A 26383-nucleotide genomic window follows, 5' to 3' on the forward strand; every position below is an offset into this window, starting at 1 on the left:
AAATTAAATTACTTTCCAAAGGCACTGCAAAGTTCTCATTAACAGCTGAAGTACGTTGTTACTAGCAGAGAGAATCCACTTCATTCATTTACCATTTTCATACCATCTATCATGAAATGAAGAGGAGGTCAACATTTCCTTATTTTTAGTTTTATAGAAGTAAAATTAACTCTTCCAATGAAAACTTAAGTTTAACTACTCCTGGGACAGAGGTTAACATTTCTCATTTGTTTATTCATTCATTCCTTTAACTCCTTCACTTTAATATAACATTTACCGAGTATGAATTATGTGCAATGCACTGTGGAAACAAATGCAAGAAAATATGACCCTGTATATGTAAATGATTTGATTTTAAATGGTCACTGGATAAGGTTTTGTTGACCCTACTATAAGCCTGCTAATTATAAATATCTATTATTGGAAAGATCAAAAAGCTGCACTGAAGTCCAAACTATTATAACTTAATTTTTATACAAAATAAGTATTTACCATCAACTAATAAGGTTTTTAAATAAAAACAACCAATATAATTTTCTAGGTTAGCAAAATCTAATACCCATCTGACCTCTTAGAGACATAAAACAAAATATGAAACCTTGCTTTAAAAAAAACCACTTCAATCGAGTATTTATTTTGAAAGAAAATGTAAATTTGTTTAAGGACCTAAATATATAATTATTACATATATATAGGTTTAAGAAAATCTAAGTACTATATATACTCGCCATTTCCTAAAACTGAATACTTCTGTTTTGCACATCTTTTATTCCATTTTAATTACATCTGATTACTATAAAGCATCCATCAATGAAAAAATTCATCTGAAAACTGAAGACTAAGCTTTCTCATGTGGCTCACCATAATGGTAAATCAAGAGAGGAAATGGTTTTTGTGAAGCAGATGAGGTTAGTTGTTAAATGTTTCTTAAATCTTCCCATTAACTTTCTAATTTTTCAATTGGAATGATAACACTACATTTTAATTATACAAAGAGAAATTATTTAAGACTTGGTGTATAGCATCTCTACCAACCTTTCCTCTTTTCCTTTCATTATGGATTTTTTTCCACTGTTTTGAAAACATGTTGATTTTGTTGAACATATACATTACAGAAAACAAGTCATGGCTGCATTTAGAATATTGACAACCAACAATAAAATTTGGTAGCTTCCTCTTGTAAATATTATTAGAATTATTAATATAAGACAATATAATGTTGGTTTAAAACTCAATAATACTAAGTTCCTGATTTATAACCTTTCTCCTTTCTATGATATATACTACATATAATATCATATAAGTTCATATGAACTTATATAAACAAAAGTTTATGACAATGGAATCATCTTCTAAGACTACATTAAAAAGTGTACTTGTGTGAGTATATACCTACAATTGTATACATAAAGAATAATCCTAACATGTGTAATAGTATTTAAAAAGTACAAAACCTTATCATGACATTTTGTAAGAACTCAATACTAACTAGAGATTGCTAGAGGTAATAAAATTATCTTCTGCAAATACTAAGAGTGCTTCAGTGACAAAGCTGCATCACATTTTCCACAGTTGATGATCCAATAAAATGAAATTTAAAATGCCGTCCAGTTTAGTGGGTAAGAATGGTGCCTCTGGCCTAGAGAGCCTGGGTCTGAATCCAGGCTCTAGTTTGCTAGCTATGCTCCCCTTCCCTTGGGTTTTGAAGCTCATCGGTCTTACTAGAACTATGAAAACTATGAGAACTCAAATTCATGTCCACTGGGTTGGCGCTGGTATCCAACCGTCTCATCCTCTGTTGCTCCCTTCTCCTTCTGCCCTCAACCTTTCCCAGCATCAGGGTCTTTTCTAAGGAGTCAGTTCTTTGTATCGGGTAGCCAAAGTATTAGAGCTTCAGCTTCAGCATTAGTCCTTCCAGTGAATATTAGTCCTTCCAGTTGGTTTCCTCTTGGATTGACTAGTTTGATCTCCTTGCTGTCCAAGGGACTCTCAAGAGTCTTCTCTAGCATCGCAATTTGAAAGCATCAGTTCTTCGGCACTCTTTATGGTCCAACTCTCACACCCGTACATGACTACTGGAAAACCCGTAGCTTTGACTATATGGACCTTTGTTGTCAAACTGATGTCTCTGTTTTTTAATATGCTGTCTAGGCATAGAAAAAAGTCTGGAATGATAACTAGTACATGTGAGCAATCTCCTCCTGCCCTCAATCTAGTAAGTTCTCATGGTTCTAGAAAGATCTAGAAAGTAGAGGCATACTAATATTCTCTCTGTGCCTCATCGATAAAACAAGGATAATAGCAGGCCTGGGCTGCCCAGGTGGATCAGTGGTGAAGAATACGCCTGCCAGTGAAGGAGACGCAAGAGATGTGCATTCGATCCCTGAGTTGGGAAGAGCCTCTGGAGAAGGAATCCCCACTCCACTATCTTACCTGGAGAATCTCATGCACAGGGGAACCTGGTGGGCTACAGACTGTGAGGCTGCAAAGAGTCCAACACGACTGCACACACACACACACACACACACACACACACACACACACAATACCAGGACTACCGTGAGGATTCACGAGCTACCATGTAAAGTGCTGAAGCTGTGCCTAGCACGTAGGGGGCACTCAGTAAACACCAGCTAGCAGCAGTAGGGTGATGCATATTTTCACCCTCTGCTGCATACATCTTTTTGTAGCAAAAGCACAATATCTGATCCTGTGACACATAAATACCAATTAGGATGAGTTCTTATTACTACTTTTCCTGTCAGGGAGGAAAATATACCTTCATTTCATTTCTAGAAAGTAGACTATGATTTCTCCCATTGCTCTTTTTCTTAGATTCTCCAACCTTCTCTAACAATCCATTTAATTCTGATATAGCCAGAACATATAACTGAGAGCAGGAAGGGAAGGTACATTACAATAACTGGGTATTTTCCTACCCAGTAAAACCTAGTCATTGTCTCTGATTATCGAAATTATATATGCTCATTATAAAGCATTCATACAATTTAGTAAATTATGAAGAGGAAAATGAAAAAAATGCCTCTAAGTTCCACTACCTAAAATGACCATTGCTTACATTTACCAGTTATTATTTTTTTCTTGTGCTTTTTAAACTTTTTTAAATATAAATTTATTTATTTTAATCGGAGGTTAATTACTTTACAATATTGTATTGGTTTTGCCATATGTCAACATGAATCTGCCACAGGTATACATGTGTTCCCCATCCTGAACCTCCCTCCCTCCTCCCCCCCGTACCATCCCTCTGGGTCATCTCAGCGCACCAGCCCCAAGCATCCAGTATCATGCATTGAACCAGTTATTATTTCAGACTTTTTTCCAGCCTAGACAGCATACTGAAAAGCAGAGACATCACTTTGACAACAAAGGTCCATACAGTCAGAGCTATGGCTTTTCCAGTCGTCATGTATGGATGTGAGAGTTGGAAGGATTGATGCTTTTGAACTGGGGTGCCGGAGAAGACTCTTCAGAGTCCCTCAGACAGCAAGGGGATCCAACCAGTCAATCCTAAAGGAAATCAACCCTGAATATTCATTGGAAGGACTGATGCTGAAACTGAAGCTCCAATACTCTGGCCACTTGATGCGATGAGCCGACACCTTAGAAAAGACCCTGATGCTGGGAAAGGTTGAGGGCAGGAGGAGAAGTGGGCGACAGAGGATGAGATGGCTGGATGACATCATTGACTCAATGGACATGAGTTTGAGCAGACTCTGGGAGACAGTGAAGGACAGGGAAGCCTGGCGTGCTCCAGTCCATAGGATCGTGAAGAGTTGCACAGACTGAGCAACTGAACAATAGCAATACACAGTATACAAAGTATCCACTTACCGACACACATATTTAAAATATATCTTATTATACGTGTAGTTTGGTGATCTCTTACACTTACCAATTCAGAGAGCATATACTTTCATGTCAATATCACAATTCATAATACATTAATGGCTCTACAGTCTTCCATCATGTGGACACATCAAACTTTACTTAACTTGTTTATTTCTTTTATCCTAGTTTTTTTGAGATTTTTCACTTGCCAATTCCCCACAGACAGCCTTGTCTTTGGCTCTAATTCTTCGATAGCTTCTGTAGCTGCACATGTGTGTCTGGAAACATCAACATTGTAAAACTCTGCCTCCAAAAAGAATGTAGATACTTAGAAAAGTTGTTGAAATCTTATTCATATTTGTTGATGTTTAATATTATGATTCTTATAAATACAAAACCAAAAATGGATAACTATTTTTATCTATCTATCCTAAATATCCAAGTCACATAAAATTCTTTGTAATTTGTCCTCCTCAACATTTTTAACATTTGTTAAAGATACCTAAGTAAGGCATTAGTGAGAAGTATAGAGGATTTCCACATCTTTAGCAATTTGAAAACACCTGGATTTGACACCAAAAGCAAAGACAACAAAAGCAAAAAATAAACAAGCGAGATTACATCAAGCTAAAAACCTCTGGACAGCAAAGGAAACCATCAACCAAGTGAAAAGGCAACAGATGGAACGGGGGAAAATATTTACAGATCATAATACCTGAAAAGGGTGGTTAATATCCAAAACACACGAAGGATTCACATAACTCAACATCAAGAGAACAATCTAACTTAAAAATGGACAGAGGATCTGAATAGACATTTTTTTTTTTACAAAGAATACATACAGATGGCTAAGAAGTACAGAAAAGGGTAACTCAACATCACTTATCACCAGGGAAATGCAAACCACAGTGAGATACCCTCACAACTGCTACACTGGCTTTACGAAAAGGACACGCAATAACAAGCTTTGATAAGAAAGTGGAGAAAGGGGAATCCTTGTGCACTGTTGGTAGGAACGTAAGTTGGTGCAAACACTATAGAAAACAGTATGCAGTTTCCTCAAAAAATTAAAACAGCAAGTTCACGTCTAGGTATAAATGAAAACACTAATTCAAGAAGATATTTGCACTCCATGTTCACTGCAACATTATTCACAATGGCCAAGACATGGCGATAGCCTAAGTATCCACTGCTGGATGAATGGATGGATGAAATGCTACACATACACAGTGGAATATCAGTCATACAGAATAAGTGAAGCCTGCCATTTGTGGCTATATGGATAGACTTTAAGGGCACTGTGATAAGAAAAACAAGGCAGACAAAGACAAATACTTTATGATCTCATTTATGTGTAGAATTTTAAAAACAAAACACACTGACTTCAAAGATACAGAGAGCAGAGTGCCAGAGGTGGCTGCCAAAGGTGGAGAGTGGGCAAAACGGGCAACAGTGGTCTAAAGGTACAAACTCACTCACAAAATGAGTCGGTCTTGGGAATTTAATGTAGAGTATGGTGAGTACAGTTAAGACTCACGCTCAGTCACTCAGCTGTGTCCAACTCTTTTTGGCTCGATGGACTGTAGCCTGCCAGGCTCCTGTGTCTATGGGATTTTTCAGGCAGTAACACTGGAGTAGATTGCCATTTCCTCCTCCAGGGGACCTTCCCGGCCCAGGGATGGAACTCACATCTCCTCTGACGCCTGCGTCGGCAGGCGGCTTCTTTCCCACTGACCCACCAGGGAAGCCCATTTAATAATACTATATTGCATATTTGAAAGTTGCTGAGAGAGTGGATCTTAAAAGTTCTCATGTCAGAAAAAAACAGTGTAACTGTGTGGTGATGGATGTTATTTAGATACTGTGGTGATCCTTTGCAATTATACAAATATCATGATGTTGTACATCTGAAACGCATATAATGTTAGATGCCAACTATATCTCAATTAAAAAAACAGAAACTTCCCAACCCTGCTCACCCTGAGGAAATATAAAGCATTCTCTCAGCTGTAGAAAGTGGTAAGCTATGAGAATAAAACTAAAAAGCTTAAGAGTCATGAAGACCTGAGCCATGAGAGGCAGAAGCAATTCTAAGGCTTTTCTTCCCGGTGTAATTTGCTGTCTGACTCAGGGAGCTCAAACCAGGGTTCTTCCCAACCCAGAGGGAGTGGGGAGGGCTGGGAGGTAGGTTCAAGAGGCAGGGGACATATGTGTACCTATGGCTGATTCATGTTGATGTATGGCAGAAACTAATACCATATTGTAAAGCAATTACCCTTCACTTAAAAATACATATGTTTAATAATAAATAAAAGCAACAAAACAAAAACCACTTCAAATCCAAAATACAAAGTTTGACCAAACCCATTTGAATGTGAACTAAATTACTTTTAAAAACAGGGCAACTGGTAAAGAAACCATCAGGGACATTTACTACCTAATTTCATATAAAAACGTGTCTGTTCACGAATTCTCAGGACTGTCTCAAGCACAATGTAAGGTACATATACACAAAGATGTCGTATAATTTCTCTAAAGAAGCAAACTCTTTGAAAGTCAACCTAATATGTTGTTCCAGGAGGTCTTCATTAACCATGTCCTTAATAGTTCTACAATAATATACATCCCCCACACAACATTCTAAAAGCAGAAGACTCCTGACTTTAGGCTTAAAAAAGGAAGAGAGGGGAGGAAGCAGCTTGAAATTTCAGAGTACATCCAGTCTCAGTCAAATGAGAGGAGACATATTCACAGTTTTCTTTGAGAGCCTACACTTCATTGACTATAAAGAATTTGTAGCTTCTAACTAATTGGTAATTCCCGCCATTGTTTGAAATTAAACTTCCTATCTGAGCATAAAGTATTAGGCAATTTTCTTTGGTGTTGCACTATTAAAGTGTTCATATGAAGATACCCAGTTGCAATTTGAAGGGATAAATCATCTGTTCTTCTGTTCTCATATTTATATGGCAAGAACCCATGGGTTGAATGGTAAAGTCATTTTTTCCTGCAACTAAACAAGGTAAATAAATGTGATATATTGGCACATCACCCCACCACTCCGCATATGGTGCACATTAAGGCTGTATTCATTTGCCATATGAATATAGTTCCTTTTACCACATCTACTATTAGTTACAAGCAGTAAATACAGAGTTGTTTTGCTGGAACGGGAGGGCCTGCATTACATCATGGGGCACCAAACATCCTGGCCCTTCTGGAGAATTTCATAGACATAGTCTTAATGTCACCTGAACTTGAACACTGCCAACATATTGCTTCAAACCATGCTTGATGAATTCTTCAAGGAAAAAGGGGGAAATACAGGGCAATCTTAGTGCAATAGCGCAAACCACAAGGAATGTTCTTGATGAGATATATATGGAAGGAGCCATGTTCTAGACAAAGAATCAGACTGAGTCATATCCCAGATATAAAAAACTGTTTCAAACACTGCTTTCATAATAGCTGTGAACATAAGGAAGCTAAAGTTAAAATATCATCCAAACAATTTCCTCCAACTGTAGCCTACTGAAGACCTGTGATTAATAAGATAAGAGTTCTTCTCATTACAAACTGTGATGCTTTGTTTCATTAGGTATATATCGTGCTTACTTTCTCCTTAAACAAAATATTGATTGTAACAGTCCAAATCCAGGTTAGTGCAGGGCAAAAGAAGAAAGAATGTTATTTCTTTTACAAACTCATACAGTTCAACACAGATGTACATATCTTGACATTTTTGAACCATAAATACTACACCACAGGCAATTGAAACAAAGTACACCTGTTTTAACAAGTACTGATTTTCAGAGCTATCAAGCCCCCCAATGAGCCCAGCAGATGGCGCTCTAGGACGCTTACTTCTTGTGTTACATCCACCTATATTCTGGCAAGACAAAGAATAAGGATTTATCGGTAGCTTCAGTAAAGCGTAGTAGGCTTTATTATAAAAAGAACATAATTCCTAAGTATGTGCACAAAAAATATACATATGCATAAGCACATGTGCACAGAGACAACCAGTAAATAAGTCACACCTGGACATACTGTGATACCACTTTCCTTAAAGACTTGATGAGTAGTCTTATGTGTATCAGTGGTATTTATGGTTACATGGCAAGATCATTCTAAATTCATTAAAAAAAAATTTAGAATGCCTTAAAGTTAGAATTCATTTTTAATTATAGCAGGGATGTCTCATTAGGGTGATACTAGTAAAATTAACAACAGTAGGATTTACGGTAATGACTTAAGTGATTGATGAGAGTGTAACAAAATGAAGTTTTCGACAGAGAAAAAGCAGGGCAGCCATGGCATACAGTACTTTAAAAAACAGCTCTGTGGTCTGTTAGTGCTAGCCTTATGGTTAATAAAACCTTCTTTCTAATTAATGGTGCTGAAATATTCTTAACAGAATCTTGTTATGAGAAAAACTTTTTTTTTTCCAGCAGACGCCATTCGTATAAAGGAGAAAGCTGATATAGATTAGCATGTCTGATTGCAAAGAAGAAAAAAAATGCCACCTTTCAATCAAATCAAAAACAGAATGTGAGAATGGAAAACTACTTTACTGAAATACTATGCACACCGTCTATGCAACACCTCATAGTCATCGACTGTTTGTTTCTAAAGCTATTCAACTGTGACTTAAAAAAAAAATTACTCAGATACCTAAAAATGCTTAATAAGCACTTACATTTAGATGCTTAATGAGAATCTGATTTTAAGTTTATGATCTAAGACAATGCAAAAACGGTGAATAACTCTTCTGTGAATTTTCATTTTGATTACAAGATCATTTTAAAGTTTAAAGTATTTAAATGTCAATTGAATGCATCAGGGAACATTTTCTTCAAAATTTGGAAATGTGCAGTCTGGATAGCATTATTGTGAAGGAAAAATGAGTATTCCAGGAAAGCATTTTGGTGGACAAAATCCAGTTTTAAACACAAAGGGTACGAGGGCAAAGAGAGATATGCTTTCATGCAGAAAACGTCTTTTTTTGAAATGTTCTTGGTTAATTTTATTTTAAAAATCCACAACTAAATGGAATCCTATCTTAATTTTTCTTCTCATTAAGAAAACTGCATTCCACATGAGATAACTATCACCAGACAATAGAGTCAAAAATGAAAAACTATCATACAGGAAAACAAGGCTTTTTTTTTGCTATATAACCTAGTCAGATTTCATAAAACATATGCATCCTTTTAAAAGCCTCATGTTATACTATATACAGGTTTTATCCAGTTTGAATTAGCATGATTTTGCCTGAGTAATGTACTTATTAACTCTAGATAACATGAGTTAAAAAAAAAAAACAACTGATAAAGCTATCAACTTTACATACAGCACTAACATTAGATTTGTAGGTAATGCCATAGGCTTACGACACTAGCAAGTAAAATTACTAGCTTATTCTTATGATTTTTGAAATAAATAAGTTATATGCTTGGATGAGACCTATAAAATGCAGGGAAGGCAATAGTCTAGTTTTTGTTTTTTTTTTTTTAATCACCCATTTTCTTTCCAAGCAAGAGAAAAGTCTAAATTCAAAACTTTAAGTTGAGGCACTGTATGTATCTATAGACCACGTCGGAGTTATGTATATAAAAGCCTGGCTATTTCTTAAATGTCAGTTCATCCAAGAGACACAACAGAGAAGCAAGCATAATCTAAAATTCTTCATCCAAAAATCGGTGACTTCAGCGGCTGCACTGTGGAGCCATCAGTGAGCCACAGGCTTAAAAAATCTGAACCAGCTTGCATGAGTGCTTAAAACAGTTCACACGCAGCACAAATGTCTTTGTTTTTGTTTGTCATTTTCTTTTGAAAAGCTTACAGTGGTTTATTCATTTTTCCATTCTAATGTGTGGAAATTCTCATTATATGAAAAAGTGCCTATTTGTCTTTTTCTCAGATTCACCTTTCAAAGTTAAAGAAAAATTCAGTTGGGACATTACAAAAGGACCCGAAAGGATGAGGTTCACTGTGAGAAAGGTAATTTAATTTATCAAGAGTCATTACAATTCTCTAAAATTTTCATTAGATGCGCTGTTAAGTTTATTCTTTTATTTTTTTTCCTTTCATTACCAGCATTACTAGGAGTTAACGTCCACCATACTGCAGACAATGAGAGGGTATAGATGAAGTGCTTTATGGAAAATATAACATTATAATATATACTCTAATACCAGCAAGATGGTGTTCGTGTGGTGATTTATTTGCTCTGAAGCAGTCTGTGCTTCTGATAACACCTTAAGCCAGTTACTATCGCTGCTTTCATTTTACGGACAAGACAGCACAGCAAAGCACAGAACTTAGCTTTGCCTTACTCTAAACTCCAGGATTCGGTCAGTCCTGCTTGATTCACTTTTATAATGTCATGCACATAAAAAAATCATCTTTAGGTTGATTTACAATATACATTTATCCTTTCTAGAAAAGCTGCATATTTCTAAAATACATTTATTTTAAAATACACTTACATTTCTGAAATGTAACAACAATTACACATTAAGTGTAGCTAGAAAGCCTTTAGCTACTTTTCAAAATACCCATTAGTAATGACATAGAGAACAAGGTTAGGTCAAGGAAGTTAAAAAAAAAAAAAGAACAATTTTTTTTTTCATTTGGATTGCTATGTGTGCATGAAACATTTCACACTATTTTAAAGCAAAGTTCTTCCTAAATATTTTCACATAAATAACAAAATGGTATGCTTATTGTCTGTGTCAAATCTAGGTTTGTCTGAGACAGTTTAGTGAATCTCAATAACTGAGTTTATAGAAACAGGGAAAAAGGAAATTGAAAGTAGTCGCTCATCTTAAAAGGCCAGAAAGGAGGAAGGAACAGAACATAAGGCTCCATAAAGAAAAGAACATGAAGCACTTCTCAAAAGAATGCGAAAAACAAAGTTCCCTGAAGCTTACAAACTTAAAATCATTACTTTAAATTACATATTAAAATGGAGATGTTGTGTAAATACGTGAAATACTCACATGTACACACTAACCTCCCTATACAGGCACACACTCAAGTTGCTCTGACTACTATTACCCATAGCATTAAAGCCATAAAGTTACTTTTCACATTTAATTTGTGTAGGGAATTGTCCATGTTTTGATTAAAATAAGAAATACATTTAGAGGTTCATAAAATAAGAACTCTGATTCACCATCACACCAAACATAATACATACAAAGCAGAAACAGTGTTGGTAAAAATACTTTGCATATACTTCTTTTAAAACTGTACTGGCTCTTGAGTAAATTTTTTAAAAAGGTTTCACTTTCATACAAATAATATACATTTAATAAGCACAGCTTTAATAAGTCAATTCAAAATACGATGGACTTAAACATAATCAGGCTGTTTTATAACTTGGGACTGAGTGACAGAAGTACGTACCATAGTATTCAGGTAATCAGTAATACCGTGATCCTTCCTTAGCCAAACAAATTGCAACTTGCTTTAAATTAAGAAACTAAATATTTAAGAGCAGTTAAAATGCTCTACCTATGAAATAAAAAATTTAATGCTATTCTTGCAGGATCCCTTCAGTGTTGTCATAATCATTTTAATTAAATTCTCATTTTTCAGGTGGGCCTTTTAATTGTTTTTTCCTACTTCTTAATGTGTTTTTCTAAAGCCATTTCTTCTCTGCAGCTGTGTGCGATTGGTTTTAATGGTAGCTGCTTCCTTTTTTGCCTTCTGTGAATTACAATTTTAAATGGTTACACATTTTTTGTTTTACTGCCTTCAGCATAGTTTCATAAAGATGTTTAAGGCTGTTGGTGAACATTTTCATTTCCCATTTGAGAAACCAACAACCAATTTGAATATTCCATATTGGCCTTTTATGACCTGTTTTATCTTTTAATATGTAAATGAAAGCATATTTTTTCTAAACACTGGTTTGTTTCCATGAAATTATAATTTTTTTTGCCCTTTAAAATAGGAATTCAATAAACAATATGTGATTGCTGTTTTACATTATATCTTATTGTTTGTGAATTAAACTCTTCTATTTTATTTGGTGATAGCCATTCCCAACGAAGAACTAGCATTTTCAGATAAGAATAACCAAACACATGAAAATGAGATTTTATCCTTGAATTTGAATTATCATTGGTCACAAAATGTTAATAACAAGGTTATCTAGAGCTTTCTTAAATTATAACTAAGAAATTAAAATTACTTGATACTTCAGTTTCACTTTCACCATGATGAAATAGGTAAAAACTTCACTGCAAAATGTTATTATACATCACTTGTAAAAGTTTACTTATAAATTGTACTTACTGCCCGGGTTATCTCCAATACCACTGCTTTTTCCATTCCAGTACCAGAGCAGAAGGGTTGCATCACGTGACCCTGACAGAATGTAGCAATTTCCCCCGATATACGACTCCGAACGAGTGAGGCAAGTGACGACATCCCAATGGCCAAACACCACTTGGATCAATTTTCCTGAAATACAAAACAAGTTTCTTTTATAATTGCTATTTTAAAAAACTGAAAAACTTTCCAGTGATTGTTTAACTTTTAAGAAGATAATGAAGTTGTATTAACTCATATTCTGATAATTCAGATTTTATAATAAAATTCGATCTGGTCCAACCTAAAAGTTTTCTTTGAATAATTAACGACAGCAAAAAGAATCAATTGAACAGTGATAGTAACATTTTTGAAAGACATATGTTAAAACTATTTCAACTAATAATATTATTATACATAGCTCATAGGAATTATGTCTACTGATTAAAGGAGACTCAAGAGAACCCTTATTTGGAACCATTTCAACAATTTATTAAGTTACTCTAGATGATTCAAAACAAAGCAAAACTTAGTTGCCTAAGTGATGGAGTACTCCATCACTCAGACTTCACTAATACAAACCTATCTCTGAATCAGTAAAGGCAATTTATTTCTTCTTCTCTTCTCTGAACTGATCTACACAAAGACAGTATAAACCACATCCAAGAGTTTCTGCTTTTCAAATCAGGATTACATGAGCTAAATTTTGATAAAAGGACTAATATCTTGTGACTGCAATTTGAGCTAGTGATCTGAATGAGGAAAACTCCTGAGGAGAAGGGAAATTAAGATGACAGTTTACCAGTAATGACTGGGGAGGGGGACCCAGTAAACTCCCCATGTATCTAGGATGTCAAGCACAGGATGAACTGCTCACGTAACAGTGTCAGAAAAAAGTAAAGGTCCCACTTTTTAGATTTTTTGCTTAATCAGATACGGTGTTTGTAATTCATACAAACTTGTCTAAAGAATTAAATAGCTACAGCAGCTCTTCAACTCTACCCTGACCAGTTTCTAGCAAACGTTTCTCTCTGAAATGCCTACAGAATCTACAAATTAATGTCATAGAATGTCTACCTTTAATACTCAGCATGAATGCTTTTCTTTTTTCAAATAAGCATTTCGGTGGGGTCATAAAAAATACAATTCAGATGTTCAAGATAAAAACCATTAAGCTGGAAAGAAATTAGTATGCCCCCAAAGTTTATATGTTTAACTTGGAACAGATCATAGCCTATCAAAAGCTTAAGGTCTCAACTAAGCATTGGTATCTATATGTATTTAATTTTTCAAGATAATAAATAGAACTAAAAGTATTTCCACTAAATTTTTTACATTATTGATTTAAATAAACCCAAAGCATATTATAAAGTCTGCAACTTTAGAAATATAATACTGCTTCATCTACATCAGACGGGAAGTCAGATACAGTGTTGCCCCTTATCTGTAGTGTTCTAATAGTAACTAAAGAAAGACTCACATCATTCTCAAACTGCAAAACTGATAAAGTACACTTTTGTCTCCTATGGAAAAAGACTTTAGTCAAAGCAGGTATTTTAACTTAGAAGTGTTAAAAATGTTCACTTTTGAATTTCTCCAATCTTTTAAATTAACACCAGAACCTTTCATTTTAAAAATTAACTTCATCAATAAAAATATAAGAACTCAAGACTTTCTAGAATTAAAAAATGGAAAAGAAAAAGAAAATTAAATATTAAAAGTATAATAATTTTTATCATTTCCAATTGATACGAAGGACAAAGTAGAGAGGTTTAGTGGTAAAATGGCTGGACTTAGATTAGACGGAAGACCTAACTAAGGATGAGACAAAAGGTAGCTCAATGTACTCTTACTACAAATTAGAAAGTGACAGTCGCTCAGGCGTGTCAGACTCTGTAACCCCATGGACTGAAGCCCACCAGGCTAACCTGTACATGGGATTCTCCAGATAAGAATATTGGAGCGGGTAGCCATTCCCTTCTCCAGGGGATCTTCCTGACCCAGGGATCAAACCTGTGTCTTCTGCATTCCAGGCAGATTCTTTACTGTCTGAGCCATCAGGAAAGGAGTACTAATTAGAAAAGTGAAAGCTAAATCATGAGTTTTAACTACTGAAAATACTGAACACCCCATAATGTGATTATGTTTTTGATCACAGAGTATGTACAGTGACTTCTGCCTCAGCCTATGCTAAATGCTCAGAGCATGTCAACTATATGAGTGATTTAAATAGGTTATTTAGAGTAGACTTATTTAAGATTTGACAATCATCAATTCAGTGGGCTGTAGAAGTGAAGATGAGCAAAGTAATACATCTAGGTATGTGAGGTCTGTGGCAAAACAGAAAACCCAAATGTTCCACGTACACCAGGAGGCCTGCAAAAGAGCAACTGTCTGCTTGGTAACCTGCTTAGTTTCCAGCTAGTGAGAACAAAGGGGAAAGTTTTAGCTGTAAAAGTGGGATGGATTAAAAAGACTGTCAGAATTTCCCAAGACACATAATAATTTGTTACTTCTCATTAATTAAGTCATCATTCTATGTCTACAATGTCAGTGTTAGGAACATGTATATTCAGACTGTGGTTTCTTTTTTAATTAAAATTTCCCAGTGTTTTAATTTTTGCCCCTAAAAGTTATCACACTTATTTTTCATTCAGCAAACATTTACTGAGCACCTACCAAGTGCCGAGCATTAGATCTTCGTACTTGTATATAGTGGCAAACAGAGAAACGGTTCCTGCCCTCATTAAACAAACAGAAACAGACACGAAACTGTGGCCAGTGTCAGCTACCAGAAAAGAGGAGACGAGCAGCGAGAAAACCAGGAGAGGACAAGCGTAGCCTGGGCGCCAGGGAAGACTGAGATGCGGGGGTGACAGGTAAGCGTTTGCATCTGAAGGGTCTCATGTTTTAATACAAATTAACTTCATTCTCCACAATTTATACTTTGGGCTCAACTCTGGAAAACATTATCTTTTTTTTTTGAGTCTGCTTTTTCCTGTCTGGCAGTGCTCCTCAGCAATATTTGTTATTGCTATGAGGTGGAGGTTCACTCCTTCTAAATAAATCACAGCATATAAATACCTGCTGTTCTTTTTGGTAAATTATTTTCTGATAATCTCATAAGTGTTCCTCAAGCTTTATTTTTTGTTTCCTTTAATACCAGTCTACCTCTCCACACACTAATACCAAATATTACCACAAGCACTAGAATATCCTTTTTTTGACAGAACAAATTTTCTAGTTAATGTTTTATTTGACAGCTGTGCTACAAATAAAAAAAAAAAAAATTCAAGCTCGGGACTCTGCACCACTGAATCTAAAATGTGGCCTGAAAATAATTCCTACTGCCGGGGGAAGGTTTTATTGTTGCCTCTGCTGCTCTGGTTGTGTCTTGAAAACATGATTTATGTTTAAAGAATTTCCTGCTACAACCGTGTTTCTCTCTAGCCCCGCCTCCCCACCCCGCCAAATCTAATAAGAGAAGGATTTTTTTTTTTTGGCTTACGTGCCAAAATATCATTGAATTCAACACTTGTGATAGTTCTGCCATTATATATTATTGATCATACAATTTTTCTGCTAAACTTAGGAGAAAACATTTAATATTCCTATCATCATGAAGACACTGACACATTTAAAACTTAAATAATTTTAAATAAAATTCGCATCAGAGTTTGTATACAAGATATTAAGAAAGGTATTAGAATTATCATATGAGAGTTTCTTCAAAGCTTTCCTGGAAAGTATAAATATTTTTGGTATACGTGCTCAGTCCCACTGAAATGAAGTTTAAAATGAGACTACTTTCTTATGAAAGTGTTTTATACATATACACACTTGTGCACATTTTAAAAAACAATGAAGTAGAAGGCTTTTGGAAAGAGAGAAAGGAATGCCATCTAGTTTATTAAGTCTAAAGTAACATGGCAGACATTCTAGGAACCTAGATTTTAAATGGGTAACACTTGTATGAGATAAAATGGACTAATCACCAAGATGCCACATCTGAGGTCAGAAGACCTCCAATGCCCAGGTCTAGCACCATCACCTATGCAAATTTCAACAAGTTACTTAACTTTTTCAAACCTTGATTTCATCATTGAAAAAATGGGCCTATGGATACCCATTTGATTTCCTAAGATTACTGTGAGGCTGACACAATATCATATATGAGAAAGAAGATATTTTATAAATTCTAGAGAACTGTGTGACTATAAAAATTGTTTTATTATGAGTATTATATAAAAGTGAGGTTAGCTTTGGGGGTGGTGGCTTAGTTGCTGAAGTCATGTCCAACTCTTGCAACCCCATGTGCCTGCCAGGACATGGGATTCTCTAGGCAAGAATCGGAGAAGGCAACGGCACCCCACTCCAGCACTCTTGCCTGGAAAATCCCACGGACGAGGAGTCTGGTGGGCTGCAGTCCATAGGGTTGCTAAGAATCAGACACGACTGAGCGACTTCACTTTCACTTTTCACTTTCATGCATTGGAGAAGGCAATGGCAACCCACTCCAGTGTTCTTAGAGAATCTCAGGGACGGGGTAGCCTGGTGGGCTGCCGTCTATGGGGTCGCACAGAGTCGGACACAACTGAAGTGACTTGGCGGCGGCAGCAGCAGCAGCAGGCAAGAATACTGGAGTGGGTTGCCATTTCCTTCTCCAGGAGATGTTCTTGACCCAGGAATCGAACCCAGGTCTCTTGCATTGGAGGCAGATTCTTTACCAACTGAGCTACAAGGGAAACCTCAAGGTTAGCTTTTACTTTACAAAGGTTAAAGTAAAAGGTTAAAGAGGCTAGCTTTAATTTACAAATATCAATATTCAGTGTCTTTAAGATGATATGAAATGTCAACAAACTCAGAAAGGCTCAAATGTTGAACCCAAAGATTGACATAATATATGATCCCATTTTAGGACATTCTGGAAAAGGCATGATTACAGAGATGAAGAGTATGTCAGCAATTCTGAAGAGGCTGAGGTGAGGGAAGAAACTGACCACGAAGGGGCAACCCGAGGCGTTTCTGGGGATTTTCTGCTGCTCTGCATCTTAACTGTGGGGGTGGTTGCAAAACTGGATACAATGCCCTGAGATTAATGGAACTAAAGGCCAAAATAAGGAATTTTACTGTGCATAAATTGAAAGATAATTTTCAATGTATAAAAAACAATATGAATCTAAAAGAATGTTTAAGAAAACCTCGTGAGAGGATGTAACAATTTTAGTCTGAAAGTCTGTGAAGAAGGGAGCATAGTTTGAGGTCAAATAACACTAAGGTTGTCATTACCTTAATAGTGAAAGAAAAGGTTAAAATTTAAACTTGAATATTAAGCCAGAGAAAATTTATTATAATAATAAATAATTTTAGGAAAACTTGTCAATCTCCAATGCATTTTTAAAGAATTCCAGGGGAGTTTTAGGTTCAACAGTAATTAATATCATAGACCTAAACATCTAGTCAAAGCCCAAGTAATCGGGAAGACCTGAATGATGTTCTCTTTCTGAACCTACCTCCAGAATAAAGAAGTAAATTATAAAAATATTAGGTCATTGATTCCCTGAAATAAAAATTAAACGAGATCATGTCTAACTTCTAGGGTTTATTCTATACACAGTACATATTCAACTATTTTCCCTACTCTCTCATTGTTAGGTTAAAATACAATCATCAGAATGTAGCTAGGACAAACTCCCTGAATACCCAAGAATTAATTTTTTAATATACTATACTTACTAAAGTAGGAGTATGGACTCATACATTGTACAGAGATTTACTAACATGACTGAAAGAGGATTTGCTGTAAAACAGTTAATTAGAAATTTCAATTTAAAACATTTCCTATCCCCAGAACAGTTAATCAATATAATCATTTGTAGATCCTTGTTTTCGTTGAACTATCTACTTCCATGGTATTTAAGTTCTAATGCATTACTATCTAATTTTACTTATTTTAAATATACAACTACACATTCAGTGTAAGTTTATGTCATCCTCTACCAGTTTCTAAAATACTTTAAAGAGATTCCATTAAATTTTTCAATGTTCTTAATTGCCTATATGCAAAAATATACAGCCATTCATTGGACTGGATATCCTATAATAATACTGATTTGAGTTTGGTTAGTCCCTTAGGGAGTTGCATGCAAATTAATAAAGAGTCAGCTACCTTTCTTCACGATGGTGTGGTTTTCAGCAAGATTCAATGGAACTGGGTGGAGGCAAGATTCCCACTCACAGGAAACACACTTAGAATTTCCAGGGGAAAAAATAGCCTTTAGATAATATTAAAGTGGGGAAGCACACCTGTAAGTATGCAAGCTAGCCATATGAATATGCATGGACATACGGTATTTACACACCAGGATATGCCTTCACAATAAATCATTCACTTGGGAGACAGACCTACCAAAACCTGCCCCTTTACAGACATTCTGAAGTTAACTTATTAATGGATTATAGAGTAGATTATTACTTGAAGGGGAAAATATATTTTACACATTTTAGACTTCTGTAAGTTTTACAGGGGAGATGAGAAAGCCTTTTAAGCCTCCTACTGCCACTTGTTGTAAACTTGGGTTCACTGATAAAGAAGCGATGCGGTTACCTGTGTCTGTAGAATAGACGCGGAAACTCTTATCCCAGAAGCCGCAGAGCAGGATGTAGCGGTTGTCCGACGTGATGACGAAACACTGGGAATGGACCTGAATGCTTTGGTCTAAGAGGTCAGTGATCTGCCTTCTGTGCGTTCCCGTATTGCTGGCTGTAAGAACAGAGGGGAAAAAAAGCCTATAAACCCCCACGGCAAAGAAATCCCGTAAGTTGTCATGCTGGGGGCTGGGGCCAAGGGAGGAGAGACAACACATTCCAGGATAAAAACATTTGATCTTTAATTTTAAATACAACAATATTTGAAAAAACCACAGGAAAACACAATCCGATTGTTGGAAGAAAGAGGGTAGCCAACTTCAACAGCTCGGTAAGAAATTCTGCCTAGAGGAAAGAAACAATAATACACTACAAATTTAAAATACGGAGCATACAATTCTCAGAACATGCTATCTAGCTCTTGGGCAGGACCAAACTAGATTAGAATCTCCAGACTGCACCCCAGTTAGGTTTGTGTTTCTGACAATCTCATTACATCTATTGTCAGGAGAATGGATTCATGTTGTGACAATCTATTACCTCTAACTTTTTGTCACAAGGAAGAGATATTCGAATTTAAATGTCATATATGTGAAATATTGGAGCATCCTGCACTAGTCTGACTTTAACAGGTCTTTAATTTGACCAGATGAACTCCCATTTCCCCTGTTCACAGCCGCACTTTTATGCAAGGAGAGGGTACGATGACTATTTATTAAGGATACTTGTAATTGAAAAAGTCAAAGCACAGCACACAGCAACTTTCTTGCTACTTCTGTAAACAATAAAACAAGACAGTCTGGCAGGATGTTTCCAGAGTGCTGCAGAGCACCTGAGACGGAGTCTGTCACAAGGCATAAGGTCAGACACAGCACGGCATCGCATGCATGTGAAGAGCAATAATCCTCTAGAAACACACTGTCAGCCATGTCATCATCAGCAAAGGAATTTTCACGGAGGTGCCTTCTTTGGCATTATGAAGCCAACCAAACAGAAAGCTCTGCTGTTCGTGATCTAGGAGTTATTTCATTATCAACTTTCCAACACAAATCATAGTTCTTATACTGCTAAAAAAAAAAAAAAAACTTGATCATACCAGAAATCAGAACAAAATAAATGTCTACATCTAATTATTATGTTCTTTGCATCACAGCTTTCAGTTTTTATTGGAAAAAATACTATAGATGCATTACTGATAAAAATTAAAAATAGAAATATATTTATGTTATATTTGTTATAGGTAATACGTTAAGATGGCCAATTCAATAGAAGGCTCAGAAAGTAATACGGAAGAAAAAAAGTGTTCAAAATACTTTCCAGTCCTCCGCTGGGATACAGAGAGATAAAATACCCCTTGCCCTCATGGCATACAGAACATAGCAAACGTATTCACGTGAAATATGGCAAAGTTCTGCTGGTGTCTGACTGTACAACCTAACCACGTAAGATTATTAGATAACTATTTGATAATGGGCTTCATATACTTTGGGGAGATTAATGGCCTAGAAAGTGATAGCAGTAGTAAAAAGGGTAGGCCTCTAGTCAGGAATCATGTGCCCCCTCCTTCCACACAAAGGGAAGTTCCTGGCAGGTGAAAAAGCTTTTGTGCATCATAGTATATCATGGAAAGACGTTAGCCTCTCACTGCAGTGAACCTGTGTGATACAATTAAATCTTTTAATTTCCAAAAACCTAGCAATTTAAAACAAGATATATGGTATTTTCTATATTGGTTACTACAGTTCTTCATTCCACACGAAAATTATAAAAACATCATATTTTTGTTAGTGTTTATATGACTTTCGCTTATATGATATATAAACTTTCACTGGTCTTTTTGGCATTATTTCCTGAGTGAGTGAAGTCGCTCAGTCATGTCTGACTCTTTGCAACCCCATGGACTGTAGCCTACCAGGCTCCTCCATCCATGGGATTTTCCAGGCAAGAATACTGGAGTGCGTTGCCATTTCTTTCTCCAGGAGATCTTCCCGACTGGGAGGACCTAATTTGACAGACCTGGACACGTATAGAATTTTGAATTGAATGACCACAAACTTGTCATGGGTAAAGGCTGATGCCCCTTCAGCATTCAGATGAACTGTTTTCCAAATAAGTGATTACTGATAATTTAACACTGCAACCCCTAATCTATCTGTCCGTCCATCCATCCATTTAGTCTATATAACCTACCCTACAACTGCCTTTTCTTTATCTTACTGTTTTCTCTAGTAAACCTCACAAGATTCAGTACTGAAAGTATTTTTATTTGATGGAAATTAGGTATATTTGTCTAGATAAGCAGTCTACAAACTGGAGCATGTATACCCTTGTTGGGGGGCGGCGGGGGGGGGGGTGGTATAAGATTTCCCAAGGGATACACAGGCACAGATGGTTTTCAGGGAATCAATTTCTGGTTCCGCAACTTTCATGAGTTCTCTAGCTTGAAACAGATTTGCCTGAGAACTCTCCTGTGAGTTTTCCTTTCCTACCTCCCTTTTTGCTCGCTCTTCTACCACTAGACAGAATCTTACTATGGTGCTTTACTCCAGGGTACAAAAATCTCTTGAGAGCCAAATAAAGAGACAATTCAAACTATTGATGTGATGCTAGAAAGTGAATGCCTAGGTATCACATCATTCTGCAGGGCAGGTGGTTTCCAATTCACTGCTTTCAATAAATGGAAGGAGGATCTAATCACGCTGTCAATTGATAGATCATTAAAAATAAGTTTCAGTGATAGATTGTTAAAATGATTATTTAATGATAAAACATAAAAGTAATCCTTAACAACATGTCACTCTATGAATTTTGTCACGTAACTCGGGAAGAGTTTGAAGATTTGAATGACACTGCTAAAACGAAACTCTCTCCTTTCCCATCTATCTTCTCATGTGAGTAACACTCCTGAGAGCATCCATCTATAAAAAACGAAAAATTAGGATAGAACTCTTTCAGCAACAAATAATGTTTATCTATGAATACATGAACTATTTAGGGAGACATTCCCATTCATTAAAGCTGTATTTCCTATTTTCAATAAATATGTGTTGTGTATGTTTAATAGTACTAAAATTTATTATTTGTAATTTTAATAAATATGTATTAATATTTTTAATAACTCAATGAGGATTAATTTTTCAAAGCTGGGCCTTAAGGTCACAGGAAATCTCAACATTTATATTTACATATATATTTTTATTGCTGAAAACTGTTTAATGGGGTAATCAATTTTCTACAGTTAAAATTGTGTAGGGAAAGCAGAATGAAAGTACAAATTCAAGATAAGAAAAACGTTCAAATGGTAAAAATTTCTTCCAATGAATTTTTTAAAAACAGAAAAGGTTGACTATCAAGTGACTTTGATGTTTAGTGTCTGCTGGATGTATTCAAAATTTTACACACTATGCCAAAAATCATAATCTTTGCAACTATTTAAACGTGTGATGATATCACATTAAAATATTTTAGACATCAACTTAAAAATGTGTGAGAAGATACATGGTTTTAAACAACTACTTCAGGAGACACGGAACAGTCTGATGACCAATGGTCAGCAGGGAAGACTATGGCCTGAAGGCTGAATCTGGCTTGTGCCTGGGTTTGCATATGAAGTTTTACTGGAGCACAGCAGTGCTCGCTTGTTTATATATCATCTATGGCTGCTTTTGTGCTATAACAGCAGAGTTAAATAGTTGGGTCTGAGACCTTATGGCCCACAAAACCTAAAATATTGACTATCTCACCCCTTTCCCCCATGCCTTCTCTACAGGGTTACCATTTCTGAATTCATTTAGACTTTATACTATACGATATTCAGTATCAAGTTTTAAGACAAACAATGATTCTTTACTTCAGAAACCAGGCTCTAAGTGGCACAACAAATGGGTTTTATTATTTTCCTGACTCTTAGAACTTTACCCAAGTGGGCATTTGATTAAAAAAAATATACATATGGCAAATCATATCTACTCAAAGCAAAACAAGATTCAGGAACCAGGGTATTGGTTGTCTTTCATATAGACACTTAATTCTTAGATTTCTGCTTATATTTGGGAAAATGATAACAGACAGTTTAGAGTTTAAGGTTATTTTAGCTCATCTTGATAATTCATCTGCAAATGCTGGTCATTTAACTCCCCACTGAAACAACGGTGTTAGAGACCAAAACAAACAAACAAACAAAAAAGTGACATGGGCACAAGGAGCACCTTGAATTTTAAAATAATAAATCCGCTTATTCTTACGGTTTATCTAAAAACTTAAAAATCCTAACAAATTCATTTGTGCTGGGGAAATATGACAAAATTACAAGCCAAACACAAACATCCATGCTAGCAACATACCCCTACAGCTGGGCAATTAGGTTTTTTATTCTAAAAGCTATTGAACAGTTATCTTCACTACCAAGGTGTACCATTCTTAGTGAAGTCACAGTTGAAATCCCCACGACAGGCTGGAAAATGCTAAACTAGAGATTTCAACTAACCTACTCAAAAAGCACAGCAGCAATTAAATATTCTAAGTCGTCTGCCGCAGATGCTCATTTCATCCCAATGGCTCTTTCTGGTCTCCTTCTACTTTTTTTTTTTCTCCCTGAACAAATTTAACCTCCAATGGCAATTTATTGGGCTGCAGGACCCTAGGAAAATGAATACAAATATCTTAACACTGCCATTGGCTGGGCAATATATTTCAACTTTGAAACTGCTCTGCAATTGCACATTAATCCCCTCAGACTGGAAGGAGGGTCCAGGAAGAAAGGATTGATCTCCTTTAATGATGAAACCCTGGCATTACAGTTTTATTTTTCTCAACACAGAGCTGCTAAGAACCCACTGTTATTATGAAAATTTCCCTAGCAAAGGAGCTCCATCACATTACTGGTGCACCAATTCATCATAACGTGCCTCGCTCCTGCTCATCAACAAGTCTGAGTGATGAAAAGATCCAATATTATCCTGACAGTACTTCATGCGCATTCTCAATCACACATTATTACAGCATCCATATTAATTTTCGGTGACACGCGTCCTAGGCCTGTTCAAATTAGGCAAACCAACGAGGGGGAGTTGATGAAATACCAGCATAGCCACAGCTCATTGCATTCCAATTTGCATGCAAATGGTTTATCAGGAAAATTCCATTCCCAGCAACCAGCAAGTGAAAAACAACTGTAATCTACACTTCAGGGCCACCATACAGAGCTTAATGAATCGCAAAGAGAGAAGGAAGTGACAGACCTATGAGAGGATCGATTTCCACTGGCAGCTGGTATGGCTGGTCTTGTACAGCACCTTGATGAGCTGGAATTCACAAAAGATAAAAAAAAAAAGAGAGAGAGCATTATTTTTCATATACTGAGCTACATAAAAATGCTTAAGTCAAATCTCATGTAGAATTGTTTCCAACCTCCAAATCTCTCAAGACAGTTTTGTGAAATTTAAACAAACAAAAAATCCAGGTGCTTCTATGGCTAGCTTATTAAACATTTATTTTAGATTAGCGCCGTTCTGAACATGTGCCATCAGCAGTGGCTCCAGTCCTAGGCCATAAGCTATAGCAGATGCTTGACTGGCAACCTCTGATGCCGCAACAAAACAAAATTAAGTGGTAAAGAGCGCTGAAAACAAAATGTGACAACCATCTGCTGACTGTAGCAAATACTAGTTTTTTTGTTACTTCTTAAAAAGGCAGTTTTGAATGCTGCAGCACAAAGGATCCACAAAAACGTCAATTTATGATGGAGAAAGGGAAAGCTCCAAGTCAAAGAACATTCAATGCTTCATCCATCACTTAAATCAATCAATTGAAAGTTGGAATAAAAATAAAGAAAGCTATCTGCAGATAAATGTTTTAGTTAAATGCATTTGGCTGAAACGTTTTCCTGAAGATTTGATTGCGGTTGAAAAAAAACTTTTATTAATATTTAATATTTCCATGGTTTCCATTTAAAAATAATGAGAAGCAAATGAGTAACAAAAATCAATCCATACTAAGGACAGTTTGTTTAATTTTCAAAATGGTTTTAAGGATTCAGAGGTACCTATTTTGTGATGGAAAAGAGATTTTATAGGCTGCAGCCCCGTGAAAGGTAGAAGGGTTTTTGGTGGATAAGAGGTATTGTAGGAAGCAGGACTGACCACTGGCCACTTGTGCAACCTTGGGCAAATCATAAGCCCCAGAATGAAGGGTTTAGAACAGATAATCTTTTCAGCTTTGTAATTTTGAGAGTTAAATTCTTGGTCCTTTTCCAAAAGATTTTCCTCCAATGACTCAGCCATTCACTTTGGTCAATATCTGCCTTTTATAGACTCATAAGCATTTTAACTACTGCTTGGTTGGTATTAGAGCTCTGCTTAATATCATCAGATTCTAAGATTAAGATGATATTAATATCTTCAGATTTTAAGACATCTGACTGTCCTTGAGGGGCTGAAAATAAAAATGGCATACATTCCAATGTGTTCATTAGATTAATTTTAAAATCATTATGTCAGCATTTCCGCTGTTAGTAAATACCAACTTTTCAAGGCCTTTTCAATGATCTTTTGGAAGATCACTAATATGATAAAATACCTGAATATCAGTAATACTGATAAAATGCCTGAGTATCATATTAGCACTAAAAATTATAGTTGAGTATACATACGATATTAAAGTAGATGAAAAATGAAAGCCTCAGGACTCCCTCTTTCGCTAAAGGTATTGTTTTTGCTGATTACAGCTCTGCCAGTAAAGAAATCACAGCACACAGAGACTCATCAGGGAAAAGCTCGGCCTCTGATTTACCAACACAGCATTTACCCCAGCAACTCCAGTGCCCATCAACACTAATACCCTGAGAAGCTGTTTCTATGTCTTTAGGAATCTGGGATCACAGAAACATTAAAACCAAACTGTCAGTGAAAGAGATTTAGCGGGTAAGCTATTTTTGGTGATGCCTCAAGTTCCACTTCTGCCGCTGACTGCCTATGTGGCCTTTGGCCAGTCATGTCTGCTCACTGTTTCAGGCTCCTGCTCTGTTAAATGGGTTAGGCTGAACCTCATGGAATCACCAACACCTGATGGCTTGACCTATTAAAATGGCAATTTTGTATGGTTCAACCTAAGTATAGAACCTACATCTTAAGGTTGTCGAGGGGATTCAGTGAGCTAATAGATGTGAAGCGATTAAAACAGTATTCAGAAGCTAGAAAATGCTCTATGAAGGTTAGGTGCCATTATTTTATTTTTTCTGGATGTTCCTCAAGGTCCCTTGAATGAGATGGAAGGATAAAGATGATTTTTTTCTCTAAATCAGGACTCAAGACACTACATTGACAAGAACTAGCTGTCTTATGAATGAATTATGGGAATCAGAGACTATCAGAAAAGAATCAGAATCTAAACTAAAAAAAAAATAGTGTGACATGAATTTGATATTCACTGAAGAGACTGTTAGGAAGTTTTGACGTTTGTTTCAATCAAGGCACACTGTGAGGTAAAGGTAGCAAAAGCTAGGATGAAAGATCAGGTATGCTCATGGCATACCTGAAATGAGGCTCAGATTTAATAAAAGGGA

At 36.0% G+C, this 26383-nt stretch overlaps 1 protein-coding gene across 1 annotated transcript in view; it reads right to left on the reverse strand.

The window, feature by feature from the left end:
- The window catches only part of LRBA (LPS responsive beige-like anchor protein), a 747979-nt gene that overhangs the window by 19110 nt on the left and 702486 nt on the right, over positions 1–26383 (reverse strand). The window contains exons 51-53 of the mRNA XM_018061590.1: positions 24063–24125; positions 18782–18937; positions 12160–12327 (exon numbers count right to left, since the gene is read on the reverse strand). Of these exons, the coding sequence (XP_017917079.1) occupies positions 12160–12327; positions 18782–18937; positions 24063–24125 (387 nt within the window). The remainder of the gene's footprint in view (positions 1–12159; positions 12328–18781; positions 18938–24062; positions 24126–26383) is intronic.

This window comes from Capra hircus, chromosome 17, assembly GCF_001704415.2.
Source record: "Capra hircus breed San Clemente chromosome 17, ASM170441v1, whole genome shotgun sequence".
Taxonomy (NCBI): domain Eukaryota; kingdom Metazoa; phylum Chordata; class Mammalia; order Artiodactyla; family Bovidae; genus Capra; species Capra hircus.